The sequence below is a fragment of the Gopherus flavomarginatus genome, chromosome 1, assembly GCF_025201925.1.
Source record: "Gopherus flavomarginatus isolate rGopFla2 chromosome 1, rGopFla2.mat.asm, whole genome shotgun sequence".
In the NCBI taxonomy this organism is placed as follows: domain Eukaryota; kingdom Metazoa; phylum Chordata; order Testudines; family Testudinidae; genus Gopherus; species Gopherus flavomarginatus.
The window spans coordinates 21,777,761-21,800,692 of NC_066617.1; the positions used below are offsets into that span (position 1 = coordinate 21,777,761).

The window sequence follows — 22,932 nt, forward strand, 5'->3', positions numbered from 1 at the left end:
ATTATGACAGCACAAGCATCCATCCTGAAACTCTTGTGTTGTTTGCAAAAGGAAGGACTGTTCTCCAGGAATGATGGTACGGAACAAGGCTGATGTCCTTGTCTAATGTTGCAAGTAGCTACATGCCCCCCTTAGCCGCAGCATAACAATTAATTCTTTAAGGGCTGCCTAATATGTGAGGGAAACTGAGGGAAATGCTAATGTTTCTGGAATGTCTGCTTTTGAACCTCCCAGTGTCAGCACCACATAGAATTTGCATCAAAAGCATTATCTAATATAAAATCTGCTACAGTCACAGTCGTTGTTAATTAAACAGAAGAGATACTGTACTGGAGACAAAGATGGCCATAGCTCACAGAGCACAGACACCCTGACCCAGCACAGACACCAATTGCCCCAGGTGCTTCTCAAAACTGCCTGGAACCACCTCCGAGGTAGACTCTTCCCCATGTAAATGCCTCTTTGGCTTTGAATGAATAACAGTGAAAAAATGTAAACTATTTAAAGAACACTAATTAAAGTACAAAGCCCATGTAATTTTGGAGCCTGTGTCTCTGCATTGTCAAGCAGCTAAGGCAGGCTAGCTCTAGTTGTGCCATTAATCTCTCTCTAGAGGTCGGATTGTCCATATCATTTCTGGTCTCTGATTAGCTCGTAGATAGTTCAGAGTTCACGCTGCATTCCACCTGCGTTGTCCTCAGTGGCCTCTTGTATCTCAATCTGTTGTGCTGCTTGGGTAGAATATTCTTTCTCCACCTTCATGAACAAGGTCGTTGGTGTCACGAATCCATTCATGTGAATCCTCACACTGAAATGTTTGTGAGCAATCCATTGTCCAAACGTTATCCACACAAAAATGCAAGTAGTCACAAAGAGCCTTTGTAAATTTCACAACCCATTCATCAATAATTTGCAAATGGGAAAAGGAGCTAAGTCCATACACAAACGTATTTATTTAGTGAGTTGTTTTCCCACCTTCATGATACTCCAGCAATGGAAAAGTAGTCTTTCTGTGGCCTTATATGAAGGTTTCTTGGTAGTTAATAAATATCTAACTGTTGATAAATAAAATTCTTTGTGATATTTAACTTCAAAAAAAATCTGAAGAATGTCAGCAGGCCAGTTCTGTAAGACGTGGAGCACCTTATGAAAGATAGTCAGTTCCTTCAGCCCTGCTGCTACCTGCAGATCTCTGCTAGGTCTTTATTATGAAGTTTAGGTGTAAGGCTACGATTTAGTCAGGGGTATTTTAAGTACAAGTCATGGACAGGACATGGGCAATAAACAAAAAATCATGGCCTGTGACCTGTCCATGACTTGTACTAAAAATACTCATGATTAAATCTTAGGTGCTTTGGGGGGGCCCGGGTCATTCTGCTGCAACTCTAGGGGGAGTCCTCTGAGGTGCCACGGATGCTCTGCGGAGAGCCTTCCAGGGTGCCACGGCTGCTCTGGGGGGCAGCCTAAAGAAGTGCCGCTGTTGCTCTGGAATCGCTGCTCTGGAGTGTGCCTGGGACTGCTGCTACTCCTGCAGCCCCAGGGGCCAGCTTCCCAGAGCTGCCTTAGCAGCGGCACATGCAGCTGGCCCCAGGGCCATCTGAGCAGTGGCTGATGCGGCTGGCCCAAGGCTGTCCCAGCTGTTCAGGCTGCCCTGGAGTCAGTCACACCAGCTGCTGGAGAAGTCATGGAGGTCCCGGAAAGTCATGTGCCAGACTTGCAGCCTTAGGGCTGGTCTATACTGGGGGGGAGGGGATCGATCTAAGATATGCAACTTCAGCTACATGCATAGCGTAGCTGAAGTCCAAGTATCTTAGATCAATTTACCTCTCGTCCTCACGGCACGGGATCGACGTCCGTGGCTCCCCCTGTCGACTCCGCTACTGCTGTTCGCGCTGCTGGAGTTCCGGTGTCGACGGGAGTGCGTTCGGGGATCAATATATCGCGTCTCATCTAGACGCGATATATTGATCTCTGAAAAATCAATCGTTACCCACCAATACGGCGGATAGTCTAGATGTACCCTAATTTATATGTGTTCTAGACACTGGTTTATTTACATAATATGCTCAGTGGGTTTTTGCTTGCTCACTCACATCCTCTTAGTATTTCCTGTCTTTCATCAGACAATAATGCCTTCTTCCCAGTAAATTAAAACATAAAATGCATTTGAGTGCATGCTGAACCCCATTGTCCACATCTAATATTCTGTGTGTGTTTGTGTTTTGTAGGAGCAGTGAAAAGCATTGAGGCTATTTGTATAGAATTTGGGATGTGTCTTTGCCATATCAGGCATGCCATACAGTATAGCAGAAGTCAAAGCCCTTTTACATCAAGTTTTTTCAAATTCATCACTCAGCTATTAGGAGCAGAGATTCTGACCATGATTTCCTCTGTTCTGAGGACTTGAGATTTTTCCAGCTGGACTATGCTTTTTTGCAATGGTTGAATGTAATGAAAAGATTACCTTACTCTTTTGGTACAGAGGTTCTGATGCTGACACAGTCCTCACCTCTGACTATCTGATCGTTTCTTTTGGCTTGGCAAATGTTTATTGTGCTGTCTGAATTAGTCTGCGGGAGGATTCTTGCCCCATTATACAGTAAACACGGTACATGTACAATACAACATGATGGAATAGAGCATCTCTCATTCAAACTGTATCTCAGACCATGTCAAAGTGCTAAATAATGTAATTGCCAAGTTAAATAATAGCAGAGGAAGAGAGAAATGAAGAATAAGGGAGAAAATACATGTTTTCAAATCAGAGCTGAAGAGAGTTGGACAGTGGATGAGAGAAAGAAAGGAAAGCTGCCCACGCAGGAATCAAGACTAAAGCTTCAGATGAGAAAGCTTTCACAAAACAGTGCACCGAGATAGTGGGAATGGATAGAGAGGAGTCTAATGCTGGATGTACAGAGGGAGCAGAGGAAATGAATAAATATAGATATAGATCTCTGGGAAGAAAGAGCTTGATAGCTCTTTGGACTGAGGAATATTTTTGTAAATTTTCCATTGTGAATATTCCCTATACCGATGTCTAACTCCAGTTCAATGTATGCGCATTGGGCTTTTTCCAAGGCAAAATATTAGGGGTCAAAGTTTCGGAACACTGGGCCAGATTTTTCTCTCATCCTGGTTTTACATCAGTGTAACTTCTAACTTAAATTGAATTACTCCTGATTTACACAAGTGTAAGGGAGAGGAAAATCAAGCCCCTGACCTTTATTTGTGCACATGCACTGTGTTGCAAAGCCCATTTGCAATTGACCCTCAAATGGGTTTGCTTCACATGAAGATCTGCTGGTTTCATGCACAAGGGATAGTGCACAAAAACTACCTGTAAATGATTACACACACATAGTTGTGAATGCATAAAAGAGGCAGGTGGAGGCCTCCTTTGAAACACCACATACACCTCTCCCCTGATATAACACTGTCCTCAGGAGCCAAAAAATCTTACCGTGTTATAGATGAAACCACGTTATATCGAACTTGCTTTGATCCACTGGAGTGTGCAGCCCCTTCCCCCCCCTCCCCCGAGTGCTGCTTTACCGTGTTATATCCGAATTCATGTTATATTGGGTCATGTTATATGGGGGTAGAGGTGTATAAGGGCCACATACTTCTCTAGAGCACATTTTGAATGTCTAGAGTATTTGCCTCTTCCCCTCCTCTTCCCCCACCCCGAAAGATCAAAGGAAGTCTGTGGATCTTAAGGTATTTAACTCAGAAGGAAGTCAGTGCCTTGTGTCACTTCAACAGTTAGGAAGTGCACTGTACGGTCCCGTTTGCATCTGAAGTGAAACTGGCAATTTTGAGCAATTTCACAGAGGAAATGAAAAGATTAATGGAATGGAAAGTACAGAACTGTTCAGTTGAAGGACTAACCATCTGATTGACATGAATGAAAGCAAAAAATAACATAAAAACAGTCATGGAAAATGCTTATTGTTTTTCAGGTTCTAGGGAACTATTTAATAAAAACAAACAAAAAAATTCACACAGATTCGAGCATCAAAGAGAAATTAATCTCTGCAGGGCTTCCCGGAGAATGAAGAAGAGTGGGAGGAATCAGAGTGACTGGCATTTCAATGCTGCTGTCTAATGATGTAGAAACTAGTTTTTTGCCTGACTGCTCAGACCCTAGAGCAAACTACTCTCGGAGAAGAAACAGACAAGACATGCATTAAAGAAAAGCTCTGAGATACCACTAGTGAAATAAAAAGAGCAAAGGGTACTTGTGGCACCTTAGGGACTAACAAATTTGTTTGGGCATAAGCTTTTGTGGGCTAAAACTCACTTCATCGGATGCATGCAATGGAAAATACAGTAGGAAGGTATATATACACAGAGAACATGAAAAAATGAGTGTTGCCATACTAACTATAACGAGAGTAATCAATTAAGGTGGGCTATTATCAGCGAGAGAAAAAAAAAACTTGTAGTGATAATCAGGATGGCCCCATTCAAACAGTTGACAAAAAGGTGTGAGTAACAGTAGGGGAAAAGTTAGCATGGAGAAATAGAAACATCCATTTTTTCATGTTCTCTGTGTATTTTCCACTGCATGCATCCAATGAAGTGGTTTTTAGCCCACGAAAGCTTATGCCCAAATAAATGTGTTAGTCTGTAGGGTGCCACAAGTACTCATTGTTCTTTTGGCTGATACAGACTAACACAGCTACCACTCTGAAACCTATCACTAGTGAAATAGCGAGTTTCCTTCAACATCAAGGCCAAATTTAGCTCATCTGACTCATGTGGGACATGGAGCATGAGTAAAGGGAGCAGAATTTGGCCCATAGTTAGCATGTGGGCAAAGTGTTTAGTATTCTGCTCTCAGTACTGACTGCAAGTTTGGCTTTTTTCAAAATCCCAGTTTTAATATCTGTTCCTCCCTTGTACATTTCATCATCTTCCCCTCCCTCTATTGGCTTCAGAGCGGGAAGCCCAAACTTCTGTGATGGCTGTATTATTATTAACCCTTTTTATTACAGTAATGCCCAGGGACCAGCCAAGAATGGGGGCCCCATTGTGCAAGGCACTATTTAACACAGAGCGGTAGATGGCCCCTGCCTCAAAAGGTTAACAGTCTAACTAGATCGATAGACAGGATGGGGAAAAGGGGTAAGAAAACACAAGCAGAGTGACTGATGTGGTGGTAACAAACATGATGTTCCACAATTTTTTGGGAGTGGGTTTAGTTAGGAGAGGATCTGCTAAATGGCAAGACCAGGGAAGTGGGGGTGAGACAGGACAGGGAAGAAGAGGAGGAGAAGAGGGCAGGTGCAAGGGAAAGCTCAGATGAAGAGACTGTGAGGGCGGGGGAAGGAGAGGACTGGTACAAACAGCCAATCAGCACAGAGCAAAGAAAGTCCAGTCCAACCTGCAGAAAGTTCTCTGAATCTCCCTGCTTTGACTGCTTCTGCAGCTGCTCCTACCGGCTCGCGTCTCCGGCTGGTTTCTTTCTGCAGTTTTCCCCCAAGGCATATAGTGGAGGGATGGTGAGGCATCATCTGATATGTAATTTTCCCAGAGAGCTAGGGTCTCCCCTGCACACTTCTGGGTTCAGGGAGGGACTGCTGAAGGAACAAGTGACCATGGCTGTACCCCATTTTACTCCCTTCCCCCCAGTGTAGCAGTCCCTACTTTGGTTGCTCCTACCCACTGCAAGCTCTGGCTGGTATCTTTCTGCAATTTTTCGCTAAGACCACATGGTGGGAGGCACCACCTGGGTCCTGTTGCCCTAGTGTGTGTGGGGCATCTCTCATGCACTGTTCTGGGTCCAGGGGTGCTGGGAGAAGGGGTGGTCCTAGCTTGGCCCTATTTTACACCCTTCCCCTGCCCATCACCACCTGCATCAGCATCTGTTACGTAGGCAAAGCTCTGCAACTGCACATGCAGTACAAAATTGGCATGCACAAATAAGGCAGGTGAAACTGCAGTTGTGCTTAATATGCATGCACAGATCCTGGCTTGTACATGCTAATTCCAAGAATTGTCCCTGATTAAAGCAAAGCATGGGTGGTAGGGAGGATGTTAGTTTTGTCAGCTGTAAAGGAGAAAAGAGGGGGGATTTGGGGTGGAAAGATTGAGCTGGCTTTTGTTGAGCTTGAGATAACAGTGAACTCTCAAATCTGGAAGATGTCAAAGGCAGTGGGGGATTGGAAATTAGTATGAAATGTACATCTCAGAGTCATAAACATAAAGATGATATCTGAGCTCTTGTGAACAAATGAGCTCACCCAATGATGGGGAAAAGTATAGGGAGCAGAGGAGGGGACCAAGAGCCACAGTCCTGGGGGGGAAAGGAAAAGGAGGTAGAGCATCAAGAAGAGTGGTGAAAGAATGGTCTCGAATCCAACCAAAGACCATAGAGGTTAAATCCCATTAGCAATTACTCTAAACCAGTCAGTCCCGCAAAATAAAACGTTCCTTTTACACAAATGAGAAGCAATGGAAGTGTGAGCATTTCCTAGTGCATGGCTGATTCCCGTAACGGGGCAGATTTCTGCTGTCCTGATCGACAATGCTTTCAAATTGGAGAAGACAAAAATCAGTAGAAAATATTCTACTTTTAAAGACTCTCTCTAAGAGAGAAGGATGCTGATCTCAAAGGAAAAATCCATACACTAAAGCCAGCACAAAATTTAATAGGACTGACAACCTTTACACAGTTGTAAGCAGTGTAGTTGTAGCCTTGTCAGTCTCCGGATATTAGAGAGACAAGGTGAGTGAGGTAATATTAGAGAGACAAGGTGGCCTAACTTCTGTTGGTGAGAGAGAGAAGCTTTCCAGCCACATAGTAGAGCTCTTCTTCAGGTCTGGGAAAGGTACTCTGAGCCTGGCAGCTAAATGCAAGGTGGAACAGATTGTTTAGCATTAGTAGTTCGCACATATTCTAACAGACTGTTCAAGGTAGAGTGGCCCATTAACACCTCTGCAATCGGGGGTTAGTGGACTACAGATTGTTCTGATAACCCCTTATTGTCTGTAACCCACTAAAACAAGAAATTTATTTAACAAAGAACAGATTGGAGAAGAAGTGAATAGAATTAATGGGAAAATGGTTACATATAAAGTAAAATCATAACACACTTTCTAGAGCCTAAGATAAAAACTATCAAGACATTCCCCTGCTCACAAAGGTTAGCTCAGCCAATGGTTCTTTCAAAGAGCCATACAGGCTGTAATCCCCCATTCATATAACAAACCAACTGGCAGCTTGTTCCCTCAGTGAAGGATAACTGGGTGAACTTCTTGTGATGGGGTAGACTAGGCTGAGAGACCCCTTGCTGGAGGCCTCAGAGTCCTGCCACACTTGTCCCAAGTGAGGAGCAGCGGAGAGGTCTTCCAAGCAGGCTAGAGTGTTTGCAGAAGAAGCAGCTAATCAGGGCCCAGGAGGGCCCTATAAAAAGGAGCTACAGAGACAGAGACAGAGCGGTTCCTTATTAGAGGTGGAGGAGCATGGATGTTGAAGCTGGTTGAGGGTATGGCAGAACAATGGGAAGCCCAGTGCTAGTAGGCACCAGGGGAGCAAGGAGCTACTAGCCCTGAGCTTAGAAGAGCCCTGAGCTAAGGGTAAGGCATCGGTGAAAGTAGTGGGTGGGCCCAGGTCCTCTCCACTCCTCATAGGCCACAGGGGAAAGGCAAGCCATTCACAGTCAACTACAGAACCAGTTTCTCCTCTCTTGGTTTTCACACCTCAACTGCTAGAACAGGCCTCATCCTCCCTGATTGAACTGACCTCGTTATCTCTAGCTTGCTTGCTAGCATATATATACCTGCCCCTGGAAATTTCCACTACATGCATCTGAGGAAGTGGGTATTCACCCACGAAAGCTCATGCTCCAAAACGTCTGTTAGTCTATAAGGTGCCACAGGCTTCTTTGCTGCTTTTACAGATCCAGACTAACACGGCTACCCCTCTGATACTTAAGAGCATAATTTCCTTTCATATTATCTGTACATAACCCCTTACATGTTATCCATCTGTACATTGTTCAGTGATTGCTGATCAGTGTGACACAAGCTTTCAGTAAAGACTTTACATGATACCCTTTGGCAAACTAGTATGTAGATATCAGAGCTAAGGGATCCCTTTGTAACCTGTACACCAGTTTACACTAAGATGTCCCTGTGTCACACCATAGAATTGTATTCACTGATTCTTGCACCTAAAGTATATCCTTCAGGTAGAGTTCCAGTCTTAAAGTATCCAATCTTATAGTAACTCACAGGGCTGTTATGAGACATAATTAATATTTGTAAATTAGCTGTTTGAGTAAATATTGTATAGATTCGTAGATGCTAAGGTCAGAAGGGACCACTTGTAAGCATCTCTTCAGCATCTCCTGTATAACACAGGCCATAGAACTTCCCTGAAACAATTCTTCTCTGAACTAGAGCAGATCTTTCAGAAAAATGTCCAGGCTAAGTTTTAAAAACTGCTAATAAATTGTTCCAATGGTCAAATCATCCTTACTGTCAAAGTATGCTTCATTTCCATTTGGAACTTGTCTAGCTGCAAGTTCCAGCCCGTGGACAATAGATTCCCTACTTGACTGAGGAGCAAATATTTGTTCCCCATATAGATACTTATAGACTGTGATCAAGTCATCCGCTGATCTTCTCTTTGTTAAGATAAATGAATTGAACTCCTTGAGTCTTTCACTATAAGGCATGTTTTCCTATCCTTTAATCATTCTTGTGGCTCTTCTCTGAACCGTCTGCAACTGAGCAACATCCTTCCTAAATTGTGGACACCAGAAATGATCACAGTATTCCAGCAGTGGCTGTACCAGTGCCAAATACAGAGGTAATATGACTTCTCTATTCCTACTTGAGATTCCCCTGTTTATGCATCCAAAGATCACGTTAACCCATTTGGCCACATCATTGCATTGGGAGCTCATGTTCATCCAATTATCCACTATAATCCCCAAGTCTCTTTTCAGAGTCACTGCTTCCTAGGATTGTTTATCATTATTTGTTTGTTTATTATTTGGGAAGTTCAAGGAAAGAGTAACTTGACGGTTTATTTGGATTTTTTGTTTTTGAGTAATTGCTTGATTAATTTCTCTTATTGTGGACTGAAAAAAATGAGCTTTTGGTGGAAACTTGAAAGAAAAGATTGGTGATTTGGCAAATCAAGATGGGGGGAGCTTTCCATGCCAGGGTTTGGGCAGGGGTAGGGAAGTGGAAGAATGAGATGAAAGGAACGTCAAGGGTAGAACGGAAGGGACCAACAAAATAAGAAATGAGAGCAAAAATGCAGGGTTGTACATACATTTATTGTCCTCCCTTTTTAGTGATACAGTGATATATAGGGAATAAATGGACAATTGTTGTTAATTATGACACTAATAAAAGTAGTAATAAAAATGCTAATGGCAATAATTTATTTGTATGACAGGGTTGGTTGTGATGGCAAGGAGCAGGGCTCAACAGCCATGGGGCTCATTTCTGGTTTATCTTATGGTCCTAAAGCTGATGCTTCAGTATTTTAGCTGGCAACCTGTAGTGGTCAGAAAGGTATTTTCCCCCAATGTATTCTGCAAGGGTTTTTTCTTTAATCATCTTCTTCCTCTGAAGCATCAGGGATGGCCACAGCTGGGGATGGGACATTGGGCAGAGTGGGCCAGGGCTCTGAGTCGGTGCTGAACATTCTGTTTTTGAGTGTTTGGCTGGTTCTTGCTCACATGCTCAGGGTTTAACTGATAGTCATTGGTGGGGTCGGGAAGGAATTTTTTCCTGGATCAGATTTGCAATGACCTTGGAGATTTATTTTTTGCCTTCCTCTGCAGCATGTGGGTCCAATGACTTGCGAGGATTATCTGCATATAACTCACCTAATCATTTCTCTTCTATTGCAGGGGCCTCAGATAGAGGCACGTTGGTCTCTCTTGTTCTATGCTTATGACATATAATAGTCTAGTCTCCTGTGGGTCTCATTTACTTTGGTCTAAGATTGGTTATTGGGTTTTAGTGTGTGAGTGCTAGGTGAATTTGGTGGCCCCTGATGTATAGGCGATCAGACTAGATGATTTGGTGGTTCTACTGGCCTTAAATTCTATTACTCTATTTGCTAACCAACATGATCTATTCTGTTCTGTTCAGGTTCTTACACTGCTCTCATTGCTGTAGTATCTGAGCATTTTCAAGTAGAATATTAAACAACAGCATGACTAACATCTGTCACATTTGTTCTCTCATCCTCTTCCCCAGGGGGAGAATTGTGTGTTCAGTGCAGTGTTTGATTTTGGTAGGTTTGTTTTTGTTTGTTTGTTTTTGGGGGGTTATGTACATATTGCTCTGTATTTATGTTAGAGAAGGGAAATCAAAGAAATGCACTCTGCAGTTAGCATGGAAGGCAGTGGGGTTAGTTTCTACCACACAGACAGACTTTATCCTTATTGTAGAAAGTTTCATTGTGCCACAATTGTCCATCTTGTTCTTCATCCCCGAGCTTTAGGTTCTTTTAGATATCCTGGGCCCAGGCCATTGAATTAATCATTATTTTCAAGGCAGACCTTGAACTTGACTCCAATCCACAAGGGCCTATAACAAAAATGGTAAATTCCTCAAGTTATGATGCTGAAACAAAAAACAGAGCAAACTATTACTACTCCTTGAGACACAGTCCCTTCCTGGGGTCTTATGTAGGTCTAAACTATCCTCTACTTGGACCAGTGTTGAAATACTACAGTTTGGACCTTAGGTCAAAAGGCATTATTTAGGGTGGAACAAAGGAGTGAGAGGATGAAATTAAGAACATGGAAAATAGGACGAAATATAAAGAACAACTTCATAAATTTTAAGGCTAGAAGGGACCATTATTGATATCTAGCTTGTCTCCAACATAACCTTTAGCCATAGAAATCCCTGCACCCCAGTGATTCCTGGCTGTGGAACAGACTTCCCAGAGAGGTCTGGGAAAGCCCCTTCCCCTGGGATATATAAAAACTAGACTGGACATAGCTCTAAATCAGGTACTATAGGGAACAATACTGCCTTGGCAGTGAGGTGCACTATAGATGCTCTAATAGGTCCTTTCCATTTCTAATTTCTATGGTTCTATGATATCAAGATTGCAGTTTGGTAAGGAACAGCTTCTGGGTTGTGTATATCTCTTTCCTTGATTATGCACAAATTTAAAAAAAAATAGAAAAAATTGTCACCCTTTTGTGTTATACAACGACTCACTGTGTTTGAATTTCACTTGACCATAGCTAGAAACTACTAGCACCATTACCAGAACTCCGTATAATGTTACTAACATCATTGATGATGGTGATGTTATCCAAAATAAAGAACTAGAAAAACCAGCAGATGTTTTGAATATTGCAGCACTACACTGCAGAAAAACATCTCTCTTCCCCCCAACCCACCCACCCTGCCCCATCCAAATGTAAACTGAACAGGAAAATAACCAAGCTCACTGCGCCTGCCCTGTACATCTAGGAAATAATATGTAAAGCTAAAAATAAAAAGATTAACTCACACATACTGGGACATGAGACTGAATAGTGCTTTGTAGCTGGGGTCCCATCCCATGAGGTGCTGAGAACATCAAATAGAATCATAGACTATCAGGGTTAGAAGGGCCCTCAGGAGGTCATCTAGTCCAACCCTGTCATAAACAGATAGTTAAGGGTTAATGTCTTTTTTACCTGTAAAGGGTTAACAAACAGGGAACCAAAAACATCTGACCAGGGGACCAATCAGGAGACAAGATACTTTCAAATCTCGGTGGAGGGAAGCCTTTGTTTGTGTTTTTGGGTTTGGCTTTGTTCTCTCTGGGTCCTGGAAGGGACTAGACGTGCAACCAGGTTTCTTGCCAATCTCCCTGCTACAGTCTCTTATATATTCAAAATAGTGAGTGTTAAGTAGAATAGATGGTTATAGTCTTTTAATTGTTGTCTATAGTTGCAAATGTGTAGTTTGCTGGAAGTATTTAAAATTGCATATTGCTGGGGGGAGGCTTCTTTCTAGTGTCTTAAGCTGAAAGACCCTGTAAGTTTTATCATCTAAATTACAGAGATACCTTGTACTTTTTTTCTTTCTTTTTATTAAAAGTTTTGCTTTTTAAGACCTGTTTGATTTTTTCCCTTTGTTGAGGATCAAGGGAATTAAGTCTGTACTTAACAGGGAAGGAGAAGGGAGGGGGAGAGAAGGGGGGAACCACCCTGATTTCTCTGTGTTGTGATTCAAGGAGTTTGAATCACGGTGATCTCCTAGTGTACCCAGGGCGGGAAAGATCTGGGAGGAAGCAAGGAGAAGGGGAGGGAAATGGTTTATTCCCCTGTGTTGTAAGACTCAAGGAATTTGGGTCTTGGGGTCCCCAGGGAAGGTTTTTGGGGGACCAGAGTGCCCCAAAACACTATATATTTTTTGGGTGGTGGCAGCTTATCAGATCTAAGCTGGTAATTAAGCTTAGAGGAATTCATGCTGGTACCCTAATTTTTTGAACTCTAAGATTCAGATTGGGGAAATATACTATGACAAACCCCCTGCTCAAAGCAGGACCAAACCCCAACTGAATCCTCCCAGCCAGGGCTTTGTCAAGCCTGACCTTAAAAATCTCCAAGGAAGGAGATTCCACCACCTCCCTAGGTAACCCATTCCAGTGCTTCACCACCCTCCTAGTGAAAAAGTTTTTCCTAATATCCAACTTAAAGCTCCCCCACTGCAACTTGTGATCATTACTCCTTGTTCTGTCACCTGATACCAGTCTAGAGCCATCCTCTTTGGAACCCCCTTTCAGGTAGTTGAAAGCAGCTATCAAATCCCCCCTCATTTTTCTCTTCTGCAAACTAAACAATCCCAGTTCCCTCAGCCTCTCCTCGTAAGTCATGTGCTCCAGCCCCCTAATAATTTTTGTTGCCCTCTGCTGGACTCTTTCCAATTTTTCCACATCCTTCTTGTAGTGTGGGGCCCAAAACTGAACACAGTACTCCAGTTGAGGCCTCACCAATGCTGAATAGAGGGAAATGATCACATCACTCAATCTGCTGGCAGTGCTCCTACTTGTAAGCCCAATATGCTGTTAGCCGTCTTGGCAACAAGCAGGGCCGGCTCTGGACAGCAGCATTCCAAGCTGGTGCTTGGGGCGGCAATCTGCAAGGGGCGGCAATCCCTGTTGTTTTGCCCCCAAGCAGGACGTCGAATTGCCGCCACAGGCGGCGGGAGCAGTCCGTATGCCCTTAGGGCAGGACGCGCGTTTCTGTGCGGCAGCAGTTCGGCAGCAGCAGCTTCTATATTTAGCTGTCCGGGGCGGCTTCAGCTAATCATAGAAGCTGCCACCGAATTGCTGCCGACGAAGAAATGCGCCTGCCGCCCTAAGGGCACACGGACTACCCGCGGCAGCAATTCGGTGCACTGCTTGGGGCGGCGAAAACTGTAGAGCCGGTTCTGGCAACAAAGGCACACTGTTGACTCATATCCAGCTTCTCGTGCACTGCAACCCCTAGGTCCTTTTCTGCAGAACTGCTGCCTAACCACTCGTTCCCTAGTCTGTAGCAGTGCATGGGATTCTTCTGTCTCAAGTGCGGGACTCTGCACTTGTCCTTGTTGAACCTCATCAGATTTCTTTTGGCCCCATCCTCTAATTTGTCTATATCCCTCTGTATCGTATCCCTACCCTCAAGCATATCTACCACTCCTCCCAGTTTAGTGTCATCTGCAAACTTGCTGAGAGTGCAGTCCACGCCATCCTTCAAATCAATAATGAAGATATTGAACAAAACTGGCCCTAGGACTGATCCTTGGAGCACTCCGCTTGATACCTGCTGCCAACTAGACATGGAGCCATTGATTACTACCCGTTGAGCCTGATGATCTAGCCAGCTTTCTATCCACCTTACAGTCCATTCATTCAGCCCATACTACTTTAACTTGCTGGCAAGAATACTGTGGGAGACCGTATCAAATGCTTTGTTAAAGTCATGGAATAACACGTCCACTGCTGACTGTTCCTGTCACTTTCTTCTCCTCTAAGTGCTTCAGAATTGATTCCTTGAGGACCTGCTCCATGATTTTTCCCGGGACTGGGGTAAGGCTGACTGGCCTGTAGTTCCGCAGATCCTCCTCCTTCCCTTTTTTAAAGATGGGCACTACATGAGCCTTTTTCCAGTCATCTGGGACTTCCGCCAATCACTGTGTATTTTCAAAATAATGGCCAATGGCTCTGCAGTCACATCCGCCAACTCCTTTAGCACCCTCAGATGCAGTATATCCAGCACCATGGACTTGTGCTCATCCAGCTTTTCTAAATAGTCCTGAACCACTTCTTTGTCCACAGAGGGCTGGTCACCTCCTCCCCATGCTGTGCTGCCCGGTGCAGCAGTCTGGGAGCTGACCTTGTTTGTGAAGACAGAGGCAAAAAAAGCATTAAGGACATTAGCTTTTTCCACATCCTCTGTCACTAGGTTGCCTCCTTTATTCAATAAGGGGCCCACACTTTCCTTGACCACCACCTTGTTGCTACCATACCTGAAGAAACCCTTCTTGTTACTCTTAACATCTCTTGCTAGCTGCAACTCCAAGTGTGATTTGGCCATCCTGATTTCACTCCTGCATGCCTGAGCAATATTTTTATATGCCTGTACTACACAAATAGGAATTGAAGGTGTTCAGTTCTTCTAAGCATACATCTTTTCTGTACATTAGTGACAGTGGCATGTAGCTACATGCTGCAGAGAAAAGGAAGCTGTTTTCATACTGCTGCGTGTAGCTACATGTGTCAGTGAAAGGCTCTGGGGGAGGGCAACAGGGAAAGGCATCTCCCAGGTGGTGAAACCTTTCCCCTCTGCCTCCCCCCACCATAGTCTTTCCCCACTTCCAGAGTCCCTCTCTGTGGCAGCAGAAGCCTCTATAGTGGGGGGCTGACAAACCTTTCCCTGCTGACTCCCCACTGCCAGTCTTTCCCCACTGTCTCTCCCTGTCAGAGCCTGTCCCCACTGCCAGTCTTTTCTTTTAGTGGGGAAAGGGTTCAGCAGTGGGGAGGCAGGAGGATATTACACTGACAGGAAGACACTGCTGGTGCAAGTCAAGAACATTGTGGATACATACATGGGTTCATGCTATAGTTTCAGGGGTGTCTTTACTTGTCTAAGCCATGCCTTACCATCTAGAGTCATGGTTTTGGGGCTATACACCTTCATAAGATGTGTGCATTATAGATGTTTCTTTAGAAGTGAGGGATAGCTCACTTTGATGGACACCCAGCCAGCCAGCTAGCAGTAAAATCCCTCTTGGTAGATGTTCTTTACTTGCTTTACCTGTAAAGGGTTAAAAAGTCCCCCAGGTCAATGGTTCTCAAAGCCTGTCTCCCACTTGTTCAGAGAAAGCCCCTGGTGGGCCGGGCCAGTTTGTTTACCTGCTGCGTCTGCAGGTTCGGCCTATCACAGCTCCCACTGTCCGTGCTTCGCCGCTCCAGGCCAATGGGGGCTGCGGGAAGCGGCACAGGCCAACAGATGTGCTGGCTATCCTTCCCACAGCCCCCATTGGCCTGGAGCGGTGAACCGCAGCCAGTGGGAGCTGCGATTGACTGGACCTGCGGACGCGGCAGGTAAACAAACCGGCCCAGCCCGCCAGCGGCTTTCCCTACACAAGCGGCGGACTGGCTTTGAGAACCACTGCCCCAAGTAAAGGAAGAAAAAAAGTGGGCACCTGATCAAAAGAGCCAATGGGAAATTAGAACTTTTTAAAATTGAGAAAGAAACTTTCCCTCTGTCTGTTCTCTGGGCTGGAGATAGAGCAGCCATGCTATAAGCAGCTTATGCCAGGTACGGTCATAAATCATCCGACCATGCCTAGAACTACTTATCTGACCTCCAAATGTGTAAGTAGATCAGAATATTTAGCTAAATGCGATTAGGGTTATTTCTTTTATTTCTTATTGGCTAGTGGACTCCTCTGTGCTAATCCCAGATGCATTTGTTTACCTGTAACCTTTAAGCTAACCCCCAAGAAAGCTATTTTGGGTTCTTGATTTTTGGAATTGCTCTTTTAAAATCTAGCAAAAGCCTAAGTTCCAGATGTATTTTCTTCTTTTTGTTTTTAATAAAATTTACCTTTTTAAGAACAAGATTGAATTTTTGCTGTCCTACAGGGTTTGTGCATGTTGTTTGATTAGCTGGTAGCCCCAGCTAATTTCCTTTGTTTTCATTCTCAGCTCTTCCCTGGGTGGGTACTGGGGTGGTGAAAGGGCTTGAGGATACCCCACAGAGAGAAATTCTCAAGTGCTCTTTTCTGGGTTCAAAGTTATTTATTTATTTTGCATTTGAGTGGTGGCAGCATTTACCAAGCCAAGGTCAGAGAAAAGCTGTAACCTTGGAAGTTTAATACTAGCCTGGTGTGGGAAATATTGTTTTTTAAAATCCTTGTGGGCCCCACTTCTGCACTTGGAGTGACAGAGTTGGGATTCAGCCTTGACAGAAGTACTCTCTACCTCACAGTATCAGGCCCTTAATTTGCTCTTTTTCTTCATGAGCAATCTATCAATTTTGACTTTTTGGTGTTTTAAATGAAAACAAGACACATTTTATTAATAAAATGTGGTATAAACTGATGTACAGGTTTACCCACTAGCATTGTCATCATCACAGCATAATCATTCTTCAAAGTATTATGTACCTTTAATGAGTTTGCAGTTAATGGCTCTTCCCTGATATCAGTCACCTTCTGTGATTGCTATTTCAGATTGGGAGGGGGTGGGGGAAGCAGGGCTAGAGGCTGAATTTACAATATAAATGAACAGCCAACTAGACCTACTGTAGATGATTAATTTGTCTTTGATTATAACTGTGCACTGAGTGAGAAGAAATTAGCTTCTTTGATTTGTTTGCACAATATGGGTTTTGGAAATGGCCACAGGAAGTTGAAACTAAACTGAAATTACATTTATTGAAATACAAAGCATGCAAAAGTTGATGGAATTTAGATTATGAGGAAGAAAAGAGCTCTAAATGGCCCTTCAGAATGTGGTGAAAGTTTGTTTAAAGACCCATGACTAATGACATTGGGTTGATTATTTTGACTTGATAAGGTTAAGGTTAACAGGGGGCCGGCAAAGAAGATTGTTAGTACTTCTCTTTTTTTTTCAAATTTTTTCAACTATTAGTTGACAACACGTTGTAGCTTGGAAATAAATATCTCCTGTGGTAATTAAAATTAATCTTGTTGACTTCTTATCTGATTGCAGTAACATTTACTTCAGCAAAAAGTACATTTTAAATTGACAGTTGCTAGAGTGCTACACTTTTGTTGCACATACAGAGGTAGAAGCAGGTATCTAGCTGGCATATAAAATTCTTCAGTTCTTGTCTTAATCTGCTTTTTAGCATTTACATAGGCTGTTAAATAGCTTCCATGTTCTACCATCATGGTGACTCCATTTCTATGGGGACTGAAGTAATTGTTCTACATTATACTTAAGGCCACGAGCTCTGGTCTTTACTAAGGCAAAGCTTACGCAGAGCAGAGGGAAACAGAGCAAGATTTCCAGTGCATCTCTGTAACTTAATAGACCTGTTTGCAAAACTGTCCGCTTCACTTGAATGTGACCTGGGAGCTTTTGAAAAAATTAACTAAAAGTTCACCACTTGTATTTATATAGGTCCTTCTGTGACTTCTCTTGGTATCACGTCCTGCCACTGCCGCTAATGCCATGAAGAGTTCCCCAGTTTTGGAACTAATCTCCTTCTGCAAGGACGGTTACATTTGAGGGGAGCCAAGCAGGGGTTGCTGACCTCTTGTGCAGAACAGAGCTCTGGCAGTGGGGATAAGGCAGTCAATAGTGATGGGGACAGAGTATCAACCACTCTCCGGAGGGTTTGTCACAGCTTCTCCAGTTCTCCACTTGACAATGGGTTGTGTTGGCACCATAAAGAGCTGCTTCAGCCACTGACTTTCAGTTTGAGTTGTGGATGCTTACCATGTGCTCAGGACCTGGCCCAGAGTTGTCATGAGAATATTGTATGGAGGGAGTGTGTTTATATGTATATGTGTATACAGGTACTCACTGTGTGTCAGAGTATAAGAATAAAATGGCAAATCAAAAACTCGGTGGGACTGCAGTAGAGCTGACAGAACAATTCTGAACCTTAAACTAATAAAGAATAAGTCCTAGGCCGGTATGCCATGTAAAGTATCAGTGGCAATTCTTTGGTGCCTGCCCTGTTTTGAATTAGATGACTTATCTAAACAGGCTCTGAATACACCCTTGTATGTCTTTTTCTGTTGCCTATTTTCAGATGTCTCAAACTCCTCTACAGCAGGTATAGCATATGTTTAAGATCTGAAGCAATGCTAAAAAGTGTTCTTACCAGCCTGCAGTGTATTAGAATTTAAGTTTCCAGAATAGTGACTCAGTTTTGTTTCTTTTATTATAGGCTAAAGGTTCTTCAGCTATAACTTCGGGCACCCAGAAGAAAGTAAAGAGGACTCTACCCAACCCACCTCCAGAAGATGCTACCACAGGGACCCAGTCAGCATTCACTACTGTGGGGTCAGTTTCACGCAGAAGGATCTGTAGAACCAACACCATGGCCAGAGCTAAAATTCTCCAGGATATAGACAGGGAATTGGATCTGGTAGAACGAGAGTCAGCCAAGCTTAGGAAGAAACAAGCAGAGCTAGATGAGGAAGAAAAAGAAATAGATGCCAAACTGCGATACTTGGAAATGGGCATCAATAGGCGGAAAGAAGCCTTGTTAAAGGAAAGAGAAAAGAGAGAGCGTGCCTATCTCCAAGGAGTAGCAGAAGAGCGTGATTACATGTCAGACAGTGAAGTTAATAATACCAGGCCTACTAGAATGGAAGCCCAGCATGGCTTGGAAAGACCACGAACTGCGCCACAAACAGAATTTAATCAATTCATGCCACCGCAGACCCAGCCAGAAACTCAGTTTGCTCCCCCTACAAGCCCTTATACACAATATCAATATTCTTCTCCTGCTCTCCCTACACAAGCACCAACTCAGTATACACAAGAGTCACATTACCAACCACAGCAGACTTTATATCATCAACAGGTTTCACCCTATCAAACCCAGTCAGCCTTCCAGCCTGTGGCAACCATGTCCTTTACTCCCCAAGCTCAGCCTCCACCAACCCAACAGTCATCATATCAGCTACCGTCACAAATGATGGTGATACAGCAAAAGCCAAGGCAAACTACATTATATTTGGAGCCTAAGATAACATCAAACTATGATGTGATTCGTAATCAGACTCTCATGATAGCACCTGTTTCCACTGATACTACTTATGCAGTTTCCCATCTTGGCAGCAAATACAATACCTTGGATTTAAGGATAGGGCTGGATGAGAGAAGCAGCATGGCGAGCAGCCCCATATCAAGCATATCTGCAGATTCATTCTATGCAGACATAGACCATCATCACACGCCACGAAACTATGTGCTGCTGGATGATATAGGAGAGCTTACAAAGGGAACGGCAGCACTGAGCTCTGCTTTTAGCCTCCATGAGAAGGATCTGACAAAAACTGATCGACTTCTTCGAACCACCGAAGCCCGGCGTGCACAGGAAGTGACGGACTTCCTAGCACCACTGCAAACTTCTTCTAGATTGCATACTTATGTGAAAGCAGATGAAGATCCAATGGAAGATCCTTATGAGCTAAAGCTTCTGAAACATCAGATCAAGCAGGAGTTCCGCAGGGGTGCAGAAAGTCTCGATCACCTTGCTGGCCTTTCTCAGTATTACCATGCAGATACCAGCTACAGGCATTTTCCCAAATCTGAGAAATACAGCATCAGCAGGCTCACACTTGAGAAACAAGCAGCCAAGCAGCTCCCAGCAGCCCTCCTCTACCAAAAGCAGTCAAAGCACAAGAAGGCTTTGATGGACCCCAAGCTGTCAAAGTTTTCACCTATCCAGGAAAGTCGAGACCTTGAGCCTGATTATTCAAGCTATATGACTTCTAGTACTTCATCACTTGGGGGCATCACCTCCAGGGCAAGGCTTCTTCAGGATGATATCACTTTTGGCCTCCGAAAAAATATCACAGACCAACAGAAATTTATGGGGCCAACACTGACATCATCCCTTGGAGCCAGCCTTGGGACCACACTAGGTGCAACAATGAGATCCACATTACAAGATGAAGCTGACAAGTCCTATAGTGGTGGCAGTAGATCAAGGCCCTCGTCTAGACCCTCTTCAGTCTATGGACTTGATTTATCATTAAAAAGAGATTCCTCTAGCTCTTCTTTAAGACTGAAAGCCCAGGAGTCTGAACCATTAGATATTTCTTTTAGTCATGCAGCTCCCTCTGGAAGAACTAAACCTACAAGTCTACCTATTAGCCAAAGCAGGGGAAGGATCCCAATAGTAGCACAGAACTCAGAGGAAGAGAGCCCTTTAAGTCCTGTTGGTCAGCCAATGGGAATGGCAAGAGCTGCAGCTGGACCCTTGCCACCAATATCTGCAGATACCCGGGAGCAGTTTGGATCAAGCCATTCACTACCTGAGGTCCAGCAACATATGAGGGAAGAATCACGGACTCGTGGGTATGACCGGGATATAGCCTTCATCATGGATGACTTCCAGCATGCCATGTCAGACAGTGAAGGTAAACTAGGCCTCAGACTGCTATGTTACTCTCACAACACAAATCCTCATTTCTATGCATGCGTCTGATTTTTATCATCCTACAAGGACTTGTTCTTCTTATTCCTTTGTGCATCTTTTGTGTATCTCTCTTTTCTAATTTTGTTTTTGTTTTACTCTAAAAGGAGGTTCTGGATGATGCTTCAATACAATAGTACGCTCACTCCATTTGTTGTTGTTTGGGTTTCCTTTTGGTTTGCTTGTGCGTTTTTCTTTTTATTTGTCAGTGTCTACTTTTCTAACTGCATTATATAAATAGAATAATATGTATATAAAGTGTGCCCCATTTACTCTTCTCTTCAGTCCTTACATGGGGCTTCATCCTTTGAAATTTGATTGTTGAATTTTTTGTTTTTTTTTACACAGTTTCTCTTGAAAAATTGCTGACCTGGCTGCATAAAGTTAATTATGGGTCTCAAGAATCAGTAACACAACTTCCTGAGGCACACAGAATTATAATTACACCTTATGAGCAATAGTATTATGTGCTAAAAGTCAGTACTGTATATTAGAACTGTAGAGAGTTTAATGTGATAGCAAATTAATATTCTAAAGCTGGTCAGTTAAAATATATCTTGTCATGTGGACTTCTGTGAATTCAGAATTGTGATGATGTAAGAAAATTTATTGCTTAGATGGCATAAGGTAACCTCATTCATCATTAAACTTGCTTAAAATATTTCACTTCCATTGATGGATTAACTAGCTTAGCTGGTCTTATGTGGACCTCATACAGTACTTCTGCCAGATAAGCACAAGAGCTTATCTCACTTAGGTTCGTGAGAAGGAACCTCTCTGATGTATTATAAATGGTGTAATTAAAAAGTGTTTAGTTTAAATAAATACAGCAGAATGTTAAGCTGGTGTAAAGTACTAAATAACTGCAAGTTATGCATCCACTTGGTTTGACTCTAGTCAAATGTAATACGTTTTAAAACTGTTTAAATATCATAGTCACTCTGAAAGAGAGTGAAACGCACATGTTTAAGTTATCATCTGCTTTTCAGTGTATGTGCTCCGTTAACTTTTCTTGTGTGTATTTACTGCACAATAAAAAAACCCCAAAATTTTGCATGCACTATATTGTTTGTAAGTGACGATAATTACCACAAAAGAATAATTTGCATGATTGTGAAGTAAGGGTGGTTGCTTCCTGTACTTATACATAACCCAGATTTATTATTTTGAAAAAGCATTGCTTACCTTTGTTCATAAGCTGTATCATTTTGAATTCAAAGGGGAAATTTTGGTTTAGAAGATGAATAACATTTGCTTTCCCTGTATTTGATCTAACACTATTGTAAACTGTGAAACCACAAGTCATTTTTCTGTAAGTTTCTGTGCATTTTGGAGTCTGACCCTGAAGTTTTTATTTCAGGGCAGATAGGCTTTTCATAAGTAAGGGCCTGATTCTGCACAGTGCTGAGTATCTCTCAACTGTGCTGGGTGCCCTCAATTCCCAGTGAAGGAAGATGGGAACTGAACGCACGCAACTCATCACAGGATGAGCTCTGCATAATGGAGGATAAGGCTGTATAGGACCTCAGCACCTTCCAGTGAAGTTAATTGAAGTTGCATTGGAGCTAAAGAGAGTGAGATTGGGCCCTCGATCCATATAAAAAGTTGGCCTTCCCTCTATTATTATGTAGTACTTAAACAGATCATGGATAAAACCACAGTTGTTTATAATACTACTCTACAGTTACATTATTTATTTGTGACAAATACTTAGGATGTAAGGGCTGGTTTTGATCTGGTTCTGAATCTGATATACTTTTTAGATCTGTTCTAACTCAGTTCACAACTTATTCATTATTAGGCCGACCACATGTCCCTGGGAACAATTGCTGCCCCTTTTTTCTGAGCTTATCCCAATGGCCATTTCATTTTTACAAATAACTTTGCTTTGTCCCATTTCTCATAAAGCCTTGCAGATTGGCCAGCACTGGGAGCTGTCAGTCAATGGAACGGGAGAAATTATTATTAAATAGAAAGTCAGCTGGCTCAAGTGTGTGTGCACCAGCAGGACCACCCCTCAACCAGCCTGCCACATGCTGACACCCAGCTTCTCCTCTTCTCCTGTTCCTAAAGCTGTCCAGTGAGCCCTGTCATTCAAGTCCTTGACTCAGCCTTCTTGGTCCGGAGAGTCAAAACCATAAGGTGGCTAGTAAGGAACAGGAGCAATGTCCTGGCAGAGGAAAGGAAGTAGTGGACTTCTATTTAATTCTCATCCTCCCGTGGCTCACCAAACCCATCCCCTGTGCAACCATATTCTCCCCCATGACAGGTGCCC

The 22,932-nt window shown here is 43.2% G+C and overlaps 1 protein-coding gene across 1 annotated transcript in view; it reads left to right on the forward strand.

The window, feature by feature from the left end:
- The window catches only part of PCLO (piccolo presynaptic cytomatrix protein), a 544,942-nt gene that overhangs the window by 314,492 nt on the left and 207,518 nt on the right, over positions 1-22,932 (forward strand). The window contains exon 7 of the mRNA XM_050937044.1: positions 18,396-20,601. Coding sequence (XP_050793001.1) covers positions 18,396-20,601 — 2,206 coding nt within the window. The remainder of the gene's footprint in view (positions 1-18,395; positions 20,602-22,932) is intronic.